Source organism: Netta rufina, assembly GCF_964035555.1.
Source record: "Netta rufina genome assembly, chromosome: 16".
In the NCBI taxonomy this organism is placed as follows: domain Eukaryota; kingdom Metazoa; phylum Chordata; class Aves; order Anseriformes; family Anatidae; genus Netta; species Netta rufina.
This window is the reverse complement of record NC_140140.1, coordinates 2700255-2722060: the sequence shown is the minus strand read 5'-3', so window position 1 is coordinate 2722060 and position 21806 is coordinate 2700255. Positions and strand designations below refer to the sequence as shown.

The window sequence follows — 21806 nt, the reverse complement described above, 5'->3', positions numbered from 1 at the left end:
ACAGAAAATCTGATGTTCCTTTGATTCGCTCCCTCTGCTGTTCATAACTGTAAAATCTCATTTTAGGACTTACACTGTTAATATTTAATTTCTTTTTAAGGAGACAGCTATTAATGCTTTCCAGGTTACACAGTAAGACTTTTCAAGAACAAATTCTTTAAAAGTTTCATTTCGTTAGCTGCCACCAGTCATCTTCGTTTAAAGATAGTGAGAGTGAAATGCAATAGAGTGACTGGGACCATAGCTTTATGTTGCTAATGAGTTATTTCAAATGGTATTCTCTGCCTGAAGTCTATCAGAATAGCATTTCATAAGGCTAGACTCGCAGTATCAGAAGAAATTTGTATATTTTATACTTCCAGCCTAGGATACACTTTGACAGGGGGTCTTCTGCACCTCCTGGTCTTATCTGGCTAAGCTCATAAAACACCTTTTCCCACAAGAAACATGCAGAAACAACCCAGAGAGTCAAACATCAGCCCATAAGTTATTCTGAGCATGCTAACGTGAGCAGACAGCTTGTAACGCACTATAACCCACACGGGCAGAAAATGGCCCTGTGAAGGACAATGTAGATGATGCACATGCAAGAGCAGTCATGCATTAGTGGCTCTCATCCACATGCCTCTTAAAAAAAAAAAAAAAAAAAAAAAAGAACATAAAAAAAAGCAAAACCAAACTCTTCTCCTAACCATTTCTATGTCCACACCAAAACCTGTGTGTAACTCATTACCCCTCGGACATTGGAACCGCTGCTCTAACCCACAATCAAGTTACCACTGCTCAACGAGTTACAGCGCGTCGGGACAGCTGCAGTAACTGCTCACACACCCCGCTCGTTGCTGGCAGCAAGCGCAAGGTTATTTCACTTAGTTAGCTTAAGGCTCTCGCACTGCAAGCTTAATTTTCATTGTCTTACCTTTGCTTGAATTAACACTACCCAAATGGTGGGTTAACATGACTCAGTTGATACGAGGTAACTTGACCGTACAAGTCCAGCCTTTTAAAAAACATTTAAGGCAACATCATCGCTTTTATGTGATTAAATGCCAGATCACAGGCAATACTTTTCTTTGCATACTGATGATAGGTTTCACAGAATACATTTACCTGTCACATTGCTGCATTATGGATATTTCCTTTATAATCTCTTGCAGGTCAGATTCCACAGGAACTTGTTTAATTGCAACAACTTGACCCGTTTCTTTATGAATAGCTTTGAACACGCTGCCATAGGAACTATGAAACACAATAGCAAACAATGAAAACAATGAATAAAAGACTGTTTTAAAAATGCAAATGTTACGCTTTTCGCAAGTGTGTACTTTGGGGGAAAGAACAGTAATACCTCCTGCAACAAATATTTTTACATTAACTTAAGCAGTCTGTCCTCAAGCTTGTGAACACTATACATGTAACAGGGTGCTGAGATGGTCAGAAAGGAGACAATCATCGTTATGTACCCATGGATTTGGAAGGGCCTTTGACACAAATCCAGCCAAAGCAGCATCTCTTTCTCCAGCATACGGTACCAGCTAAGCAACACTAAGAACAACAGCTCTGGTCAGAGAGCTCTGCTAGCTCTTGTCAGATATAATTTGTCTTATTTCCAGCTTCTTTGCTTACAGCAGCCAGGCAAAATTCCTACTCAGTTTTTCAAATGAACTGCTTAAGGTGGCAAACACATCGCTTACTGAGTGTTCTCAAACTGCTCCGCCTGAGCAACTGGCACAATGAAACAGAATTTCCTACCCACCACACAGATCTTCCACAAGAGGTACCAGGGATGAACTGCAAGACCTCCTGAGTTCCCACAAAGCACTCCAATTTGCCATTTTTCCACAACATTTTGACTGCCTTCTAGTGAATCATAAGCTACTGCTTGGTTTAATTAAGACATCTTACTCCTGGCAAACAAAATATTTATTCTGTTACTAACCAAATGCACTCGTTACACTAACGCATACTTTTGCAGCAATAGGATCATGACAAAGTGAAAAATCAAAGACCAAATCCATTACACACATCTGCCCTTTGAGAAATGTACTTCGGGCCCACTGTAATAGAGCACATACCCTTCTCCAAGCTTCTCCAACACATCAAATACTTCTTCAGGTTGTTTGGTTAAACTGTCTTCATCTAACTTCTTCAGCTGCCTGTATACGTAAGAATAGAGAAATGACTACATTTAATTTTATTGCAAATAGGGGCTCTGCTGAAACAAAAGAATAAATAATGACAATTAAGCATCTGGAAGGCTAGCATAAAGTTTATTATCAAATAAGTTTATGTCATGCGATCAGAAGACCAAATATTATCGTTATCTAATAGCAAAAGAGGACTGGGAGTCACAGAGACCAGAGGTTATTCAGGCACACAGATCCACAGTGCCTCTTTGTGGACTGCATCTGAGGATCTACATGCTGGTGGTCAATCCCAACTTGGCACTGCAGTCTCTTGTAGCTATTGAACATACCTGCTAACGTTCAAAATCTTGCATGGAAGGTAAGTACTAAGGCTATGCAAAAGGGAACACCGTCTTCTTTGTGGACTTATAGTATGTATGGAATACGTCTGTTGGGAGGATGCAGGCAATACCGATCTGACTTGCCCATTCTTAAGGACATTAGTTCAGATACTGGCTTTGAGCCAGTAGGAAAATGCTATTAGGGGAAAGGAAAAAAAAAAAACTGGGGAGGGGAAGGAAACTTATCTGACTATGAGGATCTTAATGCTGCTCGGTCTGTTACTCTCAAATGCACTGCTGCGGGTCTGCTGAGATACCTTGTAGGTATCGAGGTGATTTTAGTGCAAGGTGCAGGGATCCTTCGCCTACCAGCCCCCACCCCAGCACAACCTCCAGGGAGATTCCCTGCAGAAAGCAACCAGAAAATCGACCGTGCCTGTTCCAGCTCACTTCTACCACACCGGAGAGCTGCTCGCCAAGAAACTTCCTAAAGCAGCTAAACACGACGTTTGTATTTCTAGAAGATTATCAAAGTAACATGCATACACACTACAAATATATGAGAAGTCCTGAAAACACTCTTTTACTGTCAAACAAACAGCACCCAGCAGCCCACAAGCAAGGTTTTTGCACAGACTACCAGAAAAACTGACTCCTGCCAGAGACACCCAGGGGAGCCCCCAGAGCCTGCCCTGCCCTGACCCCCAGGACCTTGTGGGTGCAGCAACCAGCGCTTAAGATGAAACACGCGGGGCTGCAAAAAAGCTCTCACTGCTGCTCTTAAAGACCCCTGCTTCAGGCACGGATGGCTTTTGACGCTGAACGCGTGGTTTTTTCCCCCAGTTTTTAACCAGCAGAGCGAAAAGCTGCCGATGGGCCCCGCTCGCTCCGTTTCCGAGCGCAGCCCCGAGCATGGCTGCTGAGGGGAGGAAGCAGAGGCAGGGGCAGGGTCAGGAAGTGGCGAAATGCCGCCAGCAGCAGCCGCCCGGCCCCGATAAGGGCTCAGCGGGGAAACTGCCCGCGGGGAGCGGCGGGGACCGGCTGCGGGAAGGGGCGAGAGGCGGGCGCCCACCCCGGGCACCGCGCACAGGGCGCCCGGAGAGCGGCGGGGCGAGAGGCGGGTTCCCACCGCGGGGGTTAAAACGAGGCCGAAACCATCCCGAGGGGAGCGAAGGGAAAGGGTCTGACGCCTGACCCCAAACCCCATCGCCGCCCTGACCGCGACCCGCCCCGCTCCTGCCGGACCCCGGCAGCGAGCCCACCCCGCCGGGCAGCGCCGGGCACCCGAGGCGCGGCTCCCCCGGGGCTCCCCTCGCTGCCCCCGTCCCTCCGCGCCCGGCGGGGCCGAGGAGCCTCCCGCCGGAGCCCCGTGTCCCCCCCCGGTCCTCACCGGCGCGGGTTCCGCAGCTGCACCCCGTCCATGGCGCCGCGGGGCCGGCCGCTCCCTCACCGCCTCCCTCCCGCCTCCATGGCAGCCCCGCCGCCCCTTCCGCTCCGCCGCCGGAAGGCTCCGGGGCTGAGCCCGGCCCCGGCGCCGTCTCCCCGAGCGCTGCTCCCGCTGCACGGCCCCGGTCTCGCCCCCGGGATGGCGGCGGGGGGCGGCAGCGCCAGCGCCCTGCGCCGCGCCGGCAACGAGGAGTTCCGCCGCGGGCAGTACGGGCCGGCCGCGCAGCTCTACGGCCAGGCGCTGGAGCTGCTGGAGGACGCCGGTGAGGAGGGGACGGGGCCGGGGGCGAGCGGGGAGGGGACCGGGAGGGGACCGGGGGGGTGCGGGGACGGAGCCTGAGCCCGAGCCCCTCCGCTGTGCCCCGCAGGGGAGGCCGCCGCCGAGGAGAGGAGCGTGCTGCTCGCCAACCGCGCCGCCTGCCACCTGAAGGAGGGCGCCTGCCGCCTCTGCGTCGCCGACTGCTGCGGGTGAGCCGCGAGGGACCGGGGGGGCCGCACCCCGGGGGGCTTCACCCGAGGAGGGTTTCACCCAGGGGGGCTTCGCTCAGGGGGGTTCACCCCAAGGGGTTTTCGCCCGGGGCGCTGGACCCCCCCCGGGTGCTGCAGCAGCCTCTGGTCAATGTTGGTGGCTTTACACCGCTTCTGCACCACCCCGGGGCAGAAAAAGCACCGCTCGCCTTTAATCGGTGGGGTGAAGTTTTCAGGGGTAGCCCCCACAGCTGCCTTCTTGGGAATTCCCTTCTTTTGCCTTGCGCCAGTCAGTCCGTTCATTTAGGAAATGAGCCCACAAAAGCTCACTGCCACAGGATCTCTTCCCACGGCACCGAATCGCTTGAAGTGCACACAAAGACTGATCCTGCTGCCTGGTATTTCCCAGACCAGGCCCATTGAATGCCTTGTAGGAAGGTATCTGGGGATTTGTGCTGGGGTTTCACAGGCTGTGGCACCGTCTCGCCCCTCACAGCGCGCTGAAGCTGGTCCCGTTCAGCATCAAACCCCTCCTGAGGCGGGCGGCAGCCTACGAGGCTCTGGAGAGCTACCAGCTGGCCTACGTCGACTACAAGACCGTGCTGCAGATCGACTGCTCCATACAGGCGGCGCACGATGGTGTCAACAGGTAATGCCGAACGCGCCCCAGAGGGAAGGCTCGGGAGCAGAGCGGCTCGGTCAGCGGCTGCTGGCAGCCCTGCTCCGTGTCTGCAGCGATGCCAGGAGCAAGCCGCGTCCTGAGCGCTTTAATGGAACGAGCGAGGCCCCGGCGCTTTGTGCAAAGGGCAGGCTTGGTCATGCTTCCTGTGTGCTAACGCCCTTAGCTCCTTTTCCAAGCTGCCAGTACATTGTTGAGGGCTGGGAATGTTTTCCCTGGAATTTTCTGCTTAGTCTAGTCCCTGTTTTAAAGGAATAATAATCTTACAAGTTCCAGCATCCTGTCCTATAAGCCTCCCTATGCTGACAGGGGTTACAGGCTGTCGTAGGCGTTTTCTCTTCCTGGAGAAAGTTCTGATTCACTTCATTACTTGCCAGACTGAGGAATAACCCATGCATCACTTGCCCAGCTGAGCACCGACAGCCCCAGCCCTCATCCTATGGTATTTTTGGCCCTACTACCAAGAAGATGTTCCTTTCATTAATTCCCTGTCTGTAGAAGGAGTTTAGTCTAGATGCATGTCACAGGGTTAGTGGAGAGATGCTGTCCTCGGTATGAGCCAGGTTATAAAGTGACCCTGCTGCCTAGCAAGGGGCCCATCCAGCCAACAGACAGAGCGACTGCCGGCCATCTCTTCCAGAATGACTAAAGCCCTGCAGGAGAAGGATGGTGTGAACTGGCGCGAGAAGCTCCCACCAATTCCCACAGTTCCCATTTCTGCCCAGAAGAGATGGAACGCTCCTTCTGCAGCAGCCCCCGCCACAGACGCACCCCCTGGGAGCATGTCGCAGGGACACCCAGGTGAGAGCACGTCCCTGGCCGTGCACAGCCCTTCAGCTCAGCAGGGTGATGGCAAGTGAGGCGGCTGCCATCCCTGCTTGGTGTGTCTGCAGCCTGAGATCTGCAGAAACCTGGGCCTGGTCGCTGGTTCTGCCACAGCCTGCTTGGTTGATGCTGGATCCTTTGATCGCTCTGCCTCCCCTCTGTGTATAGAGGAGCTATTTGCTTTCTGAGAGGCTGCTCTGATCTTATCAGTTTTACAGCATTCTGTATTCTTTCACACCATTTCCAGACCAGATTGCTGCTGGTGTAGAGAGAGCTCGAACTCTGAAGGAAGAAGGAAATGAACTCGTAAAGAAAGGAAACCATAAAAAGGCAATTGAGAAGTACACCGAGAGTTTAAAGCTCAATCAGGAATGCGCAGCTTACACCAACAGGTACTCCTCAGCTCTTTGCCCAAGTACTTTTGGGCCCTTTTTAAAAGCCACCATGGTACTTCATCTGACAAAGCTGCCTGAGGTTTGCTCCCAGACAACTGGATAAAAAACACACCAACAAAACACCCACACACGTTCCCCCTAGTGCAGTCTTCCAAGTAGATTGTATAATGTTCTTTGATCAGATGCTGCAAAAGGCCCGGAGACACTCAGCTTGGGACTGCTAGGGGGGTTCTCCCTTTAATGCTTGTCTGCCAGGACTGCGTTATTCTGAGTAGTGTCTGCTGCCCTGTGAATCACAAAGCGCACGCTGCTCTACTCAGAGTACTTCCAAGACAAGCAGGGCATGTTCTAGACTGGTACAGCTACAAACCTCCACCCTTGAAGTGCAGGCTGCTCTATTTATTGCTGTAAAAATCCTTTTTTTTTGCAGACTGAAAAACTACTTTTTGTCCTTCTAACTGAAACAAGTGTTGAGCTGAAAAAGTAACATGTCAGGACAGAGATTGTTTGGGGACTCCAGCTTTGTGCTGTGCTGGGGTTAACTAAGATCTCTGCGTGTTGCAGCAGCAGATACTGCTTTTAGACAAAGCTCTCTAACCAGCTATTTGTATTGCAGAGCTCTCTGTTACCTGACGCTGAAGCAACACAAGGAAGCAGTACAGGACTGCACAGTAGCTCTGAGATTAGATCCTAAAAACATCAAGGCATTCTACAGACGTGCTCAAGCACTTAAAGAACTGAAGGTAAGTCAGGAGTTTTTGACCAGCTGTAAGCTAAGATTAGGGACCTGTTAATGCCCTGTAGAGCATTTGGTTGGTGCTGGATGACACCTGCCATCAAATAGTGGAGACCTGTGTGGAGTTGAAGGGAATTGTCCTTTTGTCCTTTACCTTAGTGTTTACTATTTGGATCTCGTGAGTTTCTCAGCACTGGATCTTGTTTCTCGAGGTGCTGGAAGAAGCTAGACACTATGCAGTTTTACCATTCCACATCCAGGGGAGATTCTGTAGGCAGTAGTGGCAGACTTACTGCCTTGGTGTTGCACTCAGAACCCACTCATGCACAGTGAAATTGTCTTCTCAGCCCTAGTTCAAGCGTGTTTTCAACAGTTACATTGAAGCTGGTGTTCAATCAATTAATTATGCAGAGGGAGTCCCAGGTTTAGCCCTGTTGTCTTCGCCTCTGCTACCAAGTGCTACAGGGCCTTAGGCATTGAAAATGTATTTTCAGTGCACTAATACTTAAAAATTCTTTTTCTAGGATTACAAATCAAGTATTGCTGACATCAACAGCTTGTTGAAAATTGAACCAAAGAACACAGCTGCACTGAAATTACTGCAAGAACTGAAGAGAGCCTAGGATAACCAACAAGGAAAGCTTTTTCTTCTGCAGAATGAAGCTTTTTTCCTTCTGAGGTTGTTGCAGGGACCAATCTTAATGCAGGATGGGTATTGAAATCTACCTTCAACTGCTGCTGAGATGTAGTAGGTTCTGTGCCAGCACAATCAATGTCAAGATACAAAGTCTGTATCAAACTTGATTATATGGCTCGAAGATCATTAGAAGATTTAATGCCACTATGTAAGAGGCATATAGGTCAGCTTCCCTGGCTGAAGTCAAGGTGCCTGTAACTACTGGCCTCAGGGATTCTGCATGTGAAGTGGCTGTTCTTGCTGAAGAGCTACAAACTGAGGTGTTTTTGTTAGTCCTTATTCAGGTGACAGTTTTGCTGCGTTTGTGCTGCTATTACTTAACTAGGGTTGCTGACAGACTGCTGCCTGAGCACTGCATACCCCTCTTAGACCCAAGTCACGGTTACTTGCACAGGGTTGAGCATGTTCCCTCTCCTACTTGATACCTGCTGGCCCTCAGCTGAATTTCTGCTACTTAGTGTGACTGGGCAGGTGTTTACAGCAGCAGCTTTCTTTTATTTTTTAATTGTTCTGCACATATAAGAAAACCACCAGTTAAGTTAAACCTGCCTTGTTACATAGTGCACTACTTCTGTGAGATTACAGGTGCTCAGGCATTTTACAGCCTTTTTTGTTGTTTTTATTTGGTTTGTTTTAAACTTTAGCTTTTCTGTGCCTTCTGGAGCAGTTGCTGCAGGGTGTTACAGGGACTAGGGTATGCAGTAGTATCAGAGCTGAGGCCTGGCTTACTATTTCAATGCATGTTTATAATTTTTTTCTTACGGTATTGATGGCACTGACTTAAAATGGTAGATACAAAGAGGGTTGGAGTTATTCTATGAACTGTTAAAACTGTTCACATTAAAGCCTTGTTTATTTTCACTCTAGCTGTGTGTTTTTTATGGGATGGAAGGTGTTGAAAAACTGGAACGCTTTCTTACTGCTTTACTCCATTCTGCCCCCACTTGTTAGAGCAGTGCTTGAATTCCTCTGACTGCCTTGCTTTGGAAGCCAGCTGCCAGACAGCAGCCTCCAGCCATTGCTCAGTCTTACCCCTTGTACCAGGTGTAGTGCTTTTACCAGTAGAGTCATGATGGTGAACAACTGAACTGAATTAGCTGCTTACAACAGAGACAGAAGCTAGCCTCTAAGTCCAGGTTTGAGTACCTTTTTTCCCCCCCCACCTTATCTCTCCCAGCCATTAGTGCTCCAGGCTGTGTTCCATTGACCTGAATTTAGAAGGCAGGCATCACTTATGCTGTTACCCTCAAGTAAGACGAAGACTTAGCTTGAAGTAGCTCTTTGTAGGTCCCAGCCTGTACACCATCAGCTGGAACGCACAAGGGTTTGAAACACCACCTCCCCCAGGGGCATGAGTTGCTTGGTTTGCTCCATTCCTCTGAACACCACAGCTCATTGATCCTGCCAGCACCATTTCCCCAAGCTATTAGCAAGCTAGGCACGGTGGATTTTGGGGTGGGGCAGCACAGGCCAGCAGTGCACAGATAGGCAGAAGAAAGTCTCAGAACACAGGAAGAACTATCTGCTCTGAACTAAAGAGTTCTCCTTTTAACAGCCTGCTGTTATCAGGACCGGCAGATACCTGCTCTGTTCATTACAGTGAGTGCTGCTGCTTGGACCCACCATCTCTTCCCTCTCTAAGCACAGAATGCTTTTTTCCCCTCCCACCTTATCTCTAAGGCTTTCCCCACTGAAGTGCAATGCCACCAGACAGACACAGATCAAGCACAGCAACAAGACACCGTGCTTCAAGCCCAGGGGCACTTTTGCCCGTATCCCCTTCTGTTCCAGGAAGGGTGCTGCTATCTGCACACGATGCTCCCAGGCACCCGAAGGTACTGCTATCCACACGGGCAGCTGGAGAGTGCCTGTCAGAGAGGCATTCCTCCATCCGCCCTTTTCAAAAGGGGCAGCAACTATTCCAACCTGGACTCGTGTGTGCATTGTTGTTCCTGCCACAGCTTGCTAAAGCCTCAGACGCCCCTGAGGAGCTCAGAGAGCTTCTCTGAAACCTTCCAGTATTGTCCCTGTTTCAGGGATCCAAGTGGCAAGTTTACCTTTTCAATTAAAGGTTTTAAAAACATTGTTTGTTCGTGTTCTTTCTTAGGCTGTTCCATATTCTGCCTCTCTTCCTGCGCCCCCCACTTTGAATTCCCTCTAGGTTTACAGCTGCCTGCCTGAGCTAAGGCATCCAGCACTGTCAGTGGTGGCACAGGCACATCTCAACTGATCCGTTGCATCTGAACAACCATTTCTGACTAAAATTAAGCAACAGAATTAATTTCACTTGTACAATTCCGTCCCAGTTATTTATATGCATAACTGATATGCTATTTACATTTTTTTTTCCTCCTGTGCATCAAATAGATTTAGTCCTTTGTAGACTTATCAGTGAGATGTTTAAGTAGTACACAGTTCAGGCTGGAGGGCATCCTCTGTAACAAAAAGAAATACTTAAGGAGATCAGAGCAGGAATGAAGAAAAGCCCCAGGAAAGAATCCCAGCTGAGCAGAACATACACCATGGAAGAGCAAAGACGTAAGTGCTATTGAAATGCTGGAAGGAAAACAAGAGGTAGGAGGGATGAATCAGCAACGAGCTGAAGTCAGGGTATGATACAGCACAGAAGCAAGCCCAGGAGAGCAGCACCAGCACACACATTGGATAGGAAGCAGGTAGCTTGTGCGGATGGAGGTGTGCTCCTATAGACTAGGAGAAGCAGTCAAATAAGGTCAATACATTGACAGCACAGAGGAGCCTCCAGGGAATGGAATTCCATTCCTAAATAGGAAGAGCAAAGCATTAAGGCCAGGATGACTAGAGCAACTGCAGCAGGCTCCAGGAGAGGCTGAGAGGGCAGAACACAGTACTAACAGGCCTCGATGCCTGTGAGCAGAGCATCCCACTGGGCCAGGGTGCAGTTATCAGTGTTTTCAGGCCTATCAGCAACTCCTTGAAATTGGTCAGGAAAACCCATGGGAGAAGCAACTTCTGATTTCCAGATTTTGGTCACAGTACCTCAAGCTGGGTCTTGTGCACCAGAGCCATGCAGCACAGTGACCAGCAGCAGGTACTCAGTCCCAGTACTCTGCAGGCACACAAGCTCTGTTACAAAGGGAAAACTGCAAGAGGATGAAGCCTTTTAAAAGAAAATCAAAAGGGCTAGCTAGAAAGGATAAGAATTGAAGTGGACACTGTGAAATTTGCTTAAGGTCACCCTTTGAGAGTGAAAGGATCAGGAGAACTGTTGGGCAGCAGTTTGTTTAATCCTACGCAGCAATTGCTGTCCCTGAGCCAGCTCTGAGGACTGCCACCCTGCCAACACCACAAGCTTCAAGCACTAATTACAACAGCTTGGCCTGAGTCTGTCCCTCCACCTGCATGAAACAGACACAGCATTTGCTGCCCTTCTGCAAAGGAAACTAGCCCATGCTTTGGGGGGTGGAAGCATCAGTTCTTTATTAGTGTCAGCTACAGGAACAAGTAAAACTACAGAACCCAGTAAATGCACTAAAAAGATGACTCATCTGCACTTGCCATTTCCTGGGCAACTGAACCGGGCTGGGTTCCATGCTACGTTTCACAAGACACTTTCAGAAGAGAAGAGAATTAACTTTGGAATTTTTATACAGGTGCAGGGAGGAAGCAGTAAGGTTTACAATACGCACAAGAAAACAGGGTGGGTGCATTGAAGACAGACCAGTGTCACTACACAGCCATAGTTCCAGAAGCACGGTGAGGTGGCTGCTGTTGTTCTGCCACGGCAACCTTCTCAGGACTCACTCCCAATCCTAGTTACATAAAACAAAGAACACACACATGCAATTTTCAGCCGCTAGAAGAACAATTTGATCCAGACAAGAATTCACAGGTCATCTCTGAACTTGGATTAACTTGGCGTTTCCTTGTGATCACAAGTCAAAAAATTATCATCTTCAAAGGGGGAATTGCTTGCTGATGAGTCTGTCCCACACTCAGCAGCATGCCTGGCTCTCCTGATCTATCCCATGCAGTAGCACCAACATTTTTAAAGCGTATCTGCTGACAAGGTTCTGCAGCACCAGCAGGAAGTCCTAGGAGAGGTTGTGCCAGTCCCCCCGGGAGGGCAGAAAAGCAAGGTCCTTCCCTCTTCCTTCCTGGCAGCACAGCTGTTGCCCTCATGAACACAAGGGGAAGGGGGCAAGGAAAGGAGCAGACAGAACTATGTTGTTGTGGTGCAGTTAAGTCTGGAAAATGGAAGATGAACCATGTGATGTAAAGTGGAGTATTACAGCACGTACAGCCCCACTTGGTCTGCACGAGAAGCCCAATAAGCCACAGATCCCGAGCACACACCAGCTCCTGCAGCCACCCCGGCACGTACCTGGGCTCACTGCAGGAACGCCGCCGCGCCGCCCTTGTGCGACGTCTCGGTGGCCTGGTGTGCCTGGAGAACAGCCACAGCCTCCTCGATCTGCACAGAGAGCACACGTTGGGGAAGAGAGGAGTTGCTTTGACATGGGAGAGTACTGCACGGGAATGGCAGTGCTCCAGGTCTCAGTACAGCCCCCACACAAGCCCCACTTCTAGAGCATGAGGGGATTAACAAAACCAATAATAATAAATCTAAGTCTGCTGCTTCTGCTGGAACGTGGATCAGCCCACAGACCACTGCTGCCTCCTCCCTAAGAAAGGGCTGGGGCATTTCTCCTTTTCTGTTGGAGACACAGGAGGCCAAAGTGAACTTGAGCTTCTCCGTAGGTGAGGCTGCCCAGCAGCGCCCAGCAGAGCCCAGGCTCCTCCAAAAAAGTGCCAGCAGAACAGTGAAAGCGAGTCCTGCCTCCAAGCAGCAACAAGGCAATGCAGTTGATTCCTTGTGACTGTTTTAATGGGAACCAGAAGCAAAAAATTCACTGGGATTAAAAACAGAACAAAGTAAATACCATTTCCCTATTTCATTCTGGGAAGCGATGCTCACCCTGCCTTCTCCCCTTCTTGCTTCCTATCCACCTCCAAACCACCCCTAGGGCTTGGCCATGCCTCCAGAGCTGCTCTGAGCCCTTCTTGCTGAAGGCAGGCAGATGTGATCAGCCTGGGGCCCTGTCTGTCACTGTATAGAGGCAGCTACTTTATCTTTCTACAGATATTAGAAGTCCTTGGCCCATCTTCTGGGCCGCAGCCACCTCCCCTCATTTAGTGCTTGCAGCAGCACGCACTCTGCCCTTGGGACACGATGTGTTTGGGCACCGAGTGCCCCTACCTTGGCGTGCAGGGAGTCGGGGGACTCGAGGAGGAGCAGCAGCTCCGAGTTGTCGATCTCCAGCAGCATCCCCGTGATCTTGCCAGCCAGCGAGGCGTGCATCGCATGGATCAGCGGGTAGAGGCGCTCACCTGCTCCGAGCACCGGGGAGGACACCAGTGAGCGCTACGCAAGACCTCCAGTGATTTCAAACCCCGTGCAAGCCCTCCCAGCTCTGTGCTCCCCTTTGCCCTACCCAAACTACTCTGCTCCCAACCCTCCCTTCGGCAGGGAGGGTTTGGGCACATAGAGGGAAGCTGCCAAGTGAAGCAGGCACCGGCTGCAGGAGCTGGGCAGCACAGGCAGCATGGAGCTCTGCCACATCCTTCCTTTTGTTTTTTTAAAGCAGCATAACTGAGCAATCCAATAAGGGTACTCCCCTTGCAGCTAAGTTTTCCCTGGTGCATTTAAGCCTGCCTGCCTGTACACACAGCCCCGTGGTCAGGCAGTGGGACCTCCTCCAGCAGCAGGGACACCCACCTATCATTTGCTTCTGCTCCTGAGGAGGGGCTGCTGCAAGCATGGATGCAGTCAGCGGCTCCTGCCCCTGGATATGCACAGCGGGTTCTCCCACCTGGATAAAGCAACACAGAGAGCAGCAATCAGGCTGGAAGCAATGCACAAGTTCACCAGCGTGCAGCAACGGTGCTGATCCCTGGGTGCAGCGGGGCCTTTCACCCTTCAGAGCCGCTGCTGCAAGCTCTGGCACTGCCTACTTGTACCCCAACGCCAGCTTTTAGGAAAACCAGAGCCAGGCATCGCCTCCACGCTGCTGCAGAACCCAGACCCGCAGCCCCAGGAAAGGATCCCATCGCCCCAGCTACAACCAAAGCCGTGGGGATCCCACAAGGAGCACACCCAGGGCGCAGGCAGGTGCTACCTGTGGGGCGCCGTGCGGCACGCTGCCCAGCGGCTGGATGTTCCTCACGGCCGACGAGTACTTGTACTGCGGGGCGCCCCGCGGCAGGGTGGGCGAGGAGGGCACCCGGGCACTGACCGTCTGCGTCCCTATGTTGACTGCAGGAGGGAGGGAACAGAGGGTTAAAAACTCACCCAAATCCAGCTAAACCCCCCCAAGGGCTCAAACAGCTCCCGGGACAAAGGCAGCGTCCCCAGGATGGGCGCCGCCCTCCCACCCACTGGTCTGGGCAGAGGGCAGGAGCTGGCCAAGGCACCTGCAGCTCATCCCCCTAGAGATCCCCTTGTGAGGCCACAGCTCCACGCAGCCCTGACACGAGCGGGTTTTTCTGGAGTCAGCCTCAGCAGCAGGTGAGAACCTGTGAGCACTGAGCCACGGCTGTAGCATTATCTTTAAAGAACGTATGCAAGGAGCAGCACCCAGCATGACCAGTCTGGTGTCACAGACCCTTTACCCAAAGACCACAACGTTCCCCAGAATTTACTGGGGACACTGCTCCAGCCCTATCACCACCCAAACTCCCCCACGAGCAGCCACACTACCCCTGCACAGCCAGCACAGGGGGCCTGAGCCAGGTCCCCCTGCACTCACCCACTCTCTGGGCCGTGGTAGACACGCGAGGCACTTGGGTGGACGCCTGTCTCATGGTGCTGATGTTGGACAGCAGGCGCCGGGGCTGCACGGCAGCTCTCAGGATGGGGGTGGCTGAAGGATACGCTGCAGGAGAGATGGAGCACAGTTAGCGAGGTGCTGGGTAGAAATAAACGTGGAAGAGATGCTGGGAAGGGGCCATGGCTAGGAAAAGCCTCCATGGGCAACCTGAACCCCAGTGCCTGTCACCAGTGAGCCCCGCACCAAGGTACTGCCTGCTTTCCCAAGCACTGGCTTCCCGTGGCTGCACATTTTATATTCTGTGGTGTTTTTAGAGAGCCCTCGGTTCCCAGGGTGGCCCAGCTGGCCCCAAGCACCCGTGGGGACAGACAGACACACTCACGGGGAGGCCGGGAGGGCTGCGCACTCCAGCGAGTGGCAGGGCGGACGGGGACAACTGGGCTGGGGCTGTAGAAAGTAGCTCTGGTTTGTGGCTATGGAGGGAGAACACATTGTATTGAAGGTGATCCAGGAGCTGAGCCACATCAGATCAGCCCAGAGCAGCATCTCAGCTGCCACCACAGACAGGTGAGCCAAAACCATGCTCTGTGGTGTGCCAAAGCATTTTTAAAGATCTTGAAGATCTGCTTCCAGTCCTGACAACTGCATTTCCTCCAGCACATCCACTTATCTCCTCCCCACAGGCTTTTGCATGCCTCTAACCCTTCTCCCTCCCCTCATTTCATTACTGGGCTCTTTCTCCACACTTGAACCTTCACACCAAACTTCTCCTTGGTGATCCACCAAATACCCAGCCCGTTGCTGGAGCACCTCAAGCCAACCTTTCCACAAGCCCTGCTGCTGACTCGGCAGCTGGACACTGCCAGCAGCCAGCACACAGGCAGCTCTGCACAAAACAGAGACGTGCTCCTGGACCTGCCCGCCCACCTCCCTCAGCACACAGCAAATCTGGGTCCCTAAGCAAGGCTGCCACTGCAGGAGGGGAGCAGGGACTCACCTGAGGGATGGGGGGTAGGAAGTACCCCGGAGGGGGCTGGAAGGAGCCAAGGAGAGGGCCAGGCAGGGCCCTCATGGTGGCTAATCGCTGCATGTACTGGTTGGTGAGGATTGCTTTCCGCTCCTCTTTCCTTTGGGCGAGGGCGACGTAGAGAGGCTTAGTGCTGACGATCCGCCCGTTCATTTCAGTCACGGCCTTGGTAGCCTCTTCTGGGGAGGAAAAACATACAAAGCCAAACCCTTTGCTGTGGCCACCCTCTGTCATCACCTAAAAGTGGATTAGAACAACACAGCTGAGTCCACACATCAGCACGGCCACCCGCAAAGCACAGCAAAAGTCAGGGACCCCCCAGCACCCACACCCAGGGTGGGACGGGTCAGCACGGGGTGCTCCCAGGGCTACTCACAAGGGAAGGTTACCCCAGGGAAGGGGAGGACACAATGGGGTGAAACCCAAAGGTTTGCTAAACGCCAAGGTCAGTCTGGGCCAGCCCAAGACCTGCAACCTTCCATGGGGTCTGTGCCAAGCCCTGCAGGACCCAGATGCTTTGGCATCTGCTGCTTGCCCATGGGCAAGTGAGGGTTGCACGTTGTCACGTTAGTGCAGAACCACGTGAGCAACCGCGCGGTATCGAGAAGGATCCTCTTTTCAAGGGCCACATCCTGCACTTAGCAGGGCTGGGAGAACTCAGCAAGGCTACAAAGCACTTGCTGAATCAGTAAGTGTTGGGCACAAGTGACACATCCTTCACACTTGGCTTGAGATACAAGCCATCAGCAGGGAGCTGTAACTCAACAGGACGACTGTCCTGACCCCTTCCCAAGGGCTGAAGGTGTCAGCCAGCCCAGCCCTGGTCCCTCACCTTCGCACTGGTGATGGTGCCGTAAGGAGAGAACTCCTTCCTCAGCCGCTCATCATCTATCCCATCATCCAGGTTCTTCACATACAGGTTGACCCCCTGCAAACAGGCAGAAAAGCAGCTTGGCCTCCTCCAGAAGGTACAGCGGGCTCCCAAGATTTACAGCAGCTTTTAAAGCTGACGTTTTGTCAGCGGCTTAGCTAGGAGGTGGGACAACCCAGAAATACTCCGGTGAGATCAGTGACTTGGAGAGGAGCCAGGGCTGTGCGTGTGCTGTGCCCACATGGGAGATGCCCCAAGCAAAGCAGGGCTCGGGTCACTGCTATGAAGTTGCTCCAAGAGCTCAGGAAACCTCTTAATTCCCAGACTAATATTTTATTTCTGGAAAAAAAGCAGGCCTGTTTGTTCACCTGCCAACACTACCCTGGGTTTAGCTCTCTCCTCTTTGCTGATACTGCTTCCCTGGACATTAAGAACGGTGACTGGAGCCCCATATGGGTACTTGCATCTGAAAGGGCACATCCACGGTGTGGGTCCCTCAGCACGCAGCATCCCGCTGCCCCTTACCTGGTACCTGCTCACTCGCTCCTGCTTGATCTGCTCAAATTTCCGTTTCAGCTCGCTCTGCCGCTCCAGCCGCTTCTGTGCCCGGCCCACGTACACCACCCGCCCGTTGATCTCCTTCCCGTTCATGTCGGCCACGGCCTGCCAGCAGGGAGCACGGCTCTGAGCACCGCAGCCCCCAGCCCCACCGCAAGCAGAGAGCTCCCCAGGTGAGCGCAGGGCAGGGGCTTTGCCCTCACAGGGCCCCCAGCGCGGTCTGGCCCTCACGGGTGCTGCCCGTCCAGGCACCCACGCTGGCAGCCAGGCCAGCAGGGCCAGCAGGTTCCCACCCCAGGACAGGGAGGTCCCAGCAGGTGACCGGCTGGGACAGCCAACCAGGCTGCCCACTGCCCCAGAGATTTGTTACTTGCCTTCTGGGCTTCTTCGTGCTTCTCGAAGTTCACAAACCCAAAGCCCTTCGAGCGGCCAGAGCTGTCCATCATGACCTTGACGCTCAGAGTCTTTCCTGCAAGAGGGAAGGAGAGACTGTGCTGAAACAGGGCACCCACCCAGGGCACAGCAGCAAGCAAAGCCACCAGGAGACACCAGCATAGTGACACCAGTCAAGTGGCAGGAAGAGCTGTGGGATCCCTGCTGCCACACAGGGCAGCCAGCACAACCTCTCCCACCCAGGATGCTGCTCACATTGCCACTGGCTTTTTGGGTTCTGTGGCCAGTTCTCATCTCCCTTCATATATGAACGCACACATTGGGTTCATACGAAGGGCATTCAGATTAGCTGAGCACAGTCACTGGAGTCCACGCGCCAGCACAGCACCAAACCCTGGTGCAAGAGGCATCCTCCAGGAACAGGCTGACCTGGGAAAGCCACTCTTGCTTTAAATTCAGCCTTAACATCTCTTATTTTTGTGGCTCCTATAACCAGTATGCTGTTTTCAAGACAGTTTCAAAAACAAAAACCAAAACCTGAAAACCCACAAAACTTATTTGGAAGGAAGTGGCTCCAAAAAACAGAGAACACCTAATAGCATCCTCTGTCATTACAGGAAAGTGCACGTGACATCCTGACAACATAAGTCACTGCAGTCCTGTGGCCGCACGGTGTTTAAGCAAAGCGGATCACAAGAAGAGAAGGGCTCTGGATTCCAGCCAAGCATTCTCCCCACCTTCTTTGGGGTTGCCCCAACTCCAGTTTACCAGGCATCAGGATATTTGGCTTCAACAACCACACTCACCGAACTTGGAGAATATTTCCCGCAGTCTGTCATCATCCATGTCATCCCCAAAGTTCTTGATGTAGACGTTGGTGAACTCCGTTGCCCTAGACCCAAACTCTGCGTCGCGCTCTTTGCGGGATTTGAAGTGGCCAACAAACCTGCAGGAAGCAAGCAGAGGCCCATGAATTCCCCATGCCCTCTGCAGAGGGAAAACAGAGGCATCTGTCTTGGTAAGGGCCAGGAGAGACCCTTGTGCTTCAGGCACCACCTGGGTCACCAGTAAATGACCAAGTGTTTCACACCAGCACCTCCAGACCCCACTGAAGCAGGGTGAGCACTAATACAGGCTGCACCCCCATCCTGGGCACAGCCAGGGGTATCACCCCAAAAAAATCCCAGAGGATGCCACGACATTTCAGCTCTTTCTGAGGTTATCACTGAGCCCTTCAGGAAGCTGCTTGCCTCCACAAGAAAGGCATGTACAGAAGCAGCCCACAAGATCTGAGGTGATGCAATGTCAGCAGAGGGCTGGAGAACAACCCAACCTCCTCCTGCCCCAGATTATCCGACCCTGATAGCAGCGATCGAGGACCAGTCCTGCTTTGTGGGCATTCATTACACTGCCTCAGCAGTAAAACACAGCCCTGGGGCAGGCTCCTTCCCCACCACCAGGAAGGGCTCAAAACCACGATCATGCTTCCATCAGCGCAGACCACAAACGACTCAGAGCTCCGGAAAGCAGAGCTGTGCCGCTCAGCCGGGAAGGGAAGAGAGGAGACACCGAGGGCAGGAGGCAGCAGCCTGAGCAGGGCACGTGTTTGCTCACAAGCACGCATCGAGCTGAGGGAGGAGTGCCACGGCAGGCCTAGGGACGCCCCTCCTCCTGCACTTACACCTTGCGGTCGTTGAGCAGCATCCCGTTCATGGTCTTGATGGCCCGAGTTGCTGCCTCCTGAGTCTCAAAGTGAACAAAGCCATAACCACGGGATCCGTTTTCATCACAGACCACCTACAACAGCAGGGCAAGGAGAAATAAATAAATTAAAAAAAAAAAAGTGAAAACCACAGATGGTAGTTTGCTCCCTACTTGCACATGAGTAAGTCTCACCTGCCCTCATTCCCCAGGGGTGTTGCCCTCCCTCCCCTGACACCCCACTCCCGCAGCAGCAGCACAGTGTTCAGGTTGCAGGTCAGGGACCACAAGGAAAAGAGAGGGGCGGGTGCAGGGAGGAAAGGCGCCCTGTCCCCAGGGGAAACACAGGGCCTTGTGGCTTCCATCCAAGCAAAGGGTGGGAATTTAAAGCAAATTTAGGAAGAAAAGCAGGGAAGTGAGTTTCAGCTGACCAAGAACCTGGGGAAGCTCTGCAGCAAGCCCCCTTCACAGCACAGCCACAGACTCATACCTTGCAGGACAGGATGTTCCCAAAGGCCGAGAACGTGTCATACAGGGCTTTGTTATCAATGGAGTCATCCAGATTCTTGATAAATACATTTCCAACCCCTGATTTCCTGAGCCCGGGGTCTCGCTGGGACCACATGATTCGGATGGGCCGGCCTTTGATCACCTCAAAGTTCATGGTGTCCAGGGCTCGCTCAGCTGGCAAAGAGGTGAGCACAAAGGGAGAGAACAATCACAGAGATGGACCTCCTTCCCCATCCTACAGCACAGGACAGAGACAGACGCAGGAATCGGGGACACTGCTGGGCACCTCGTTAAGCCAAACGAGGCAGGAGGCCTCAGCACATTCCAGAAGCACCTGGCAGCAGAGCATTAATCTCGCTGCAAGCTCGAGTTTGGCAGATGCCCAAGTCATTTACTGGGTAATGACTCTGGTCTCCAGGGCAACTAACCCAACACCTCCCCATCGCTGCTGCCTCCCTCCAAAATAAGTCTCCTTACAGGTAACTCTCTCATTCAGTGCTGTATTGCTGTGGTCAGCGGGGTGAAAAGGCCCTGCCTGACAGCATGGATATTGAGAAGGGGACCTTGCTCCTCCTTGGCACAAGCCAGCAGGGCAGAAGGGGTTTCAGTGCCCTTCCCCATGAGCTCAGAGCAAGGAGACTCTTGCAATTCCCTTCTTCTCCCCTTGGACAAACCCAAAGCCCTGCTGCTGCATCAGCTCCCAGTCCCTGAGATGAGGAATCACCCAGCCCCAGGAGAAGAGAGCACAGACCAGGGTTACCAGCAACCAGCACCCATCCTCAGCAGGACACCAGCAGCCCCAACAGCTGACACATCCCACAGACACCTGCTGGCCCCGCTGCTCCTCCTGCACCGCCCCAAAGGCACAAGGCCCCCCTCGGGACCACCCTACGCGGGGCTCACCGTCCACCGGCTGCTGGAAGTTTATGTAGGCATAGCCCAGCGAGCGGCGCGTGGCCACGTCCCGGCAGACTCGGATGGACATGATGGGCCCGGCGGGCGAGAACTTCTCGTAGAGCATGGCTTCGGTCACATCTGGGTGCAGGTCCCCCACGTAGAGAGAGGCTAACGGGTAGCCGGGGCCGCTGGCGTTCATGGCGTCCAACTGCAAAGATCAGCTGCGAAGGGAGAGAGGTTTGAGGCACACAGCGGGGGGCTGGGGCTGGGCAGCCCTTCCCTGGGGGGAGCAGCCCCGGAGCAGCACACGGCGGGGCGCGGAGCTGTGAGGAGGCAGCGGCCAGCTCTGGGACCCCCCAGAGAGCAGAAGGTCCGAAAGGAAACAGCTCCGGAGCCCCAAACCCCCCGGGAGCACCGGGACGCCCCGCGGCCGCTGAGGGGAGAGACTGAGGGGGGCAGCTCAGGGCTGAGGGGGGGAGCTCGGGGCCGCGAAGGGAGCCGGGGAGAGGCGCGGGGAGGCGATGCCCGATGCCCGCGGGCACGGAGGGGCCGTGCGGGGCCGCATGGGGCCGGGTCCCCCCCCGTCCCCTCACTCACACCGAGCAGCTCCGGCAGCTCCGCTGGCAGCGCCGCTCCCGCTGCGGCTGCCGCCGGCCCCCGCCTCTTCCCCCCGCGGCACCGGGGGCGGGCCGGGGCCGGGGCCCTCCCCGGAGCCTTCCCCGCCCTCCGCCGGCTCCGCCCGGCCCGGCCCGGCTCGGTTCGGCCCTGAAGGGGCAGCCCCAAACTCATCCCGCAGCCGAAGAGGGGGAGAAGCCCAGGCGCCACGGCCCGGGGCTGTTCGTGAGGCGAAGGCCGTCACCACGCGAGCTGGAAGGAGGCAGGGGTGAAGCGATGAGCCCAGCGCCTGCCCCACGCACCCCAACATCCCATCCCATCCATCCCATCCCATCCATCCCATCCCATCCCATCCCATCCCATCCATCCCATCCCATCCCATCCCATCCCATCCCATCCCATCCATCCCATCCCATCCCATCCATCCCATCCCATCCCATCCCATCCATCCCATCCATCCCATCCCATCCATCCCATCCCATCCCATCCCATCCCATCCATCCCATCCCATCCATCCCATCCCATCCATCCCATCCATCCCATCCCATCCATCCCATCCCATCCCATCCCATCCATCCCATCCCATCCATCCCATCCATCCCATCCATCCCATCCCATCCATCCCATCCCATCCATCCCATCCCATCCATCCCATCCATCCCATCCCATCCATCCCATCCCATCCCATCCCATCCCATCCATCCCATCCCAC

The 21806-nt window shown here is 53.5% G+C and overlaps 3 protein-coding genes across 8 annotated transcripts in view; 1 reads left to right on the top strand and 2 right to left on the bottom strand.

The window, feature by feature from the left end:
- STK4 (serine/threonine kinase 4) overlaps nt 1–3959 on the bottom strand; it is a 46143-nt gene extending 42184 nt beyond the window's left edge. For 2 of the 3 annotated variants that reach the window (XM_084296617.1, XM_084296619.1), the window contains exons 1-3: nt 3858–3959; nt 2076–2156; nt 1111–1239 (exon numbers count right to left, since the gene is read on the bottom strand). In XM_084296617.1, the coding sequence (XP_084152743.1) occupies nt 1111–1239; nt 2076–2156; nt 3858–3889 (242 nt within the window). In that variant the 5' untranslated portion in view covers nt 3890–3959. The remainder of the gene's footprint in view (nt 1–1110; nt 1240–2075; nt 2157–3857) is intronic. The other variant, XM_084296618.1, reaches the window with a different exon arrangement.
- Nucleotides 3959–8574, top strand: TOMM34 (translocase of outer mitochondrial membrane 34). 2 transcript variants are annotated; one of them, XM_084296621.1, is made up of 7 exons: nt 3959–4176; nt 4282–4381; nt 4878–5030; nt 5701–5861; nt 6133–6277; nt 6897–7023; nt 7541–8574. In XM_084296621.1, the coding sequence occupies exons 1-7, from the start codon at nt 4053–4055 to the stop codon at nt 7637–7639; spliced, it is 909 nt and encodes a 302-aa protein (XP_084152747.1). In that variant the 5' UTR covers nt 3959–4052; the 3' UTR covers nt 7640–8574. The 2 variants fall into 2 exon arrangements, with proteins under 2 accessions (XP_084152747.1, XP_084152746.1); XM_084296620.1 differs by having other exon boundaries at nt 4851–5030.
- Nucleotides 8575–12082: 3508 nt separating this feature from the next.
- On the bottom strand, nt 12083–20678 carry PABPC1L (poly(A) binding protein cytoplasmic 1 like; the record flags this gene model as incomplete). Of its 3 annotated transcripts, none has more annotated exons than XM_084296823.1 (14): nt 12083–12166; nt 12953–13083; nt 13472–13565; nt 13872–14008; nt 14502–14627; nt 14899–14995; nt 15520–15786; nt 16382–16477; nt 16946–17083; nt 17353–17447; nt 18178–18317; nt 19053–19168; nt 19563–19756; nt 20486–20678. In XM_084296823.1, the coding sequence occupies 14 exons, from the start codon at nt 20676–20678 to the stop codon at nt 12083–12085; spliced, it is 1908 nt and encodes a 635-aa protein (XP_084152949.1). The 3 variants fall into 3 exon arrangements, with proteins under 3 accessions (XP_084152949.1, XP_084152950.1, XP_084152951.1); XM_084296824.1 differs by having other exon boundaries at nt 14905–14995; XM_084296825.1 differs by having other exon boundaries at nt 14502–14615; nt 14905–14995.
- Nucleotides 20679–21806: the final 1128 nt, after the last annotated feature.

Excerpts from the sequence above, each read along its gene's own strand:
- TOMM34 (XM_084296620.1), top strand. The coding sequence starts at position 4,053 with ATGGCGGCGGGGGGCGGCAGCGCCAGCGCCCTGCGCCGCGCCGGCAAC. Across the intron at positions 5,031-5,700 it reads GCGCACGATGGTGTCAACAG|AATGACTAAAGCCCTGCAGG; the intron begins GTAATGCCGAAC and ends CATCTCTTCCAG. Across the intron at positions 5,862-6,132 it reads CATGTCGCAGGGACACCCAG|ACCAGATTGCTGCTGGTGTA; the intron begins GTGAGAGCACGT and ends CACCATTTCCAG.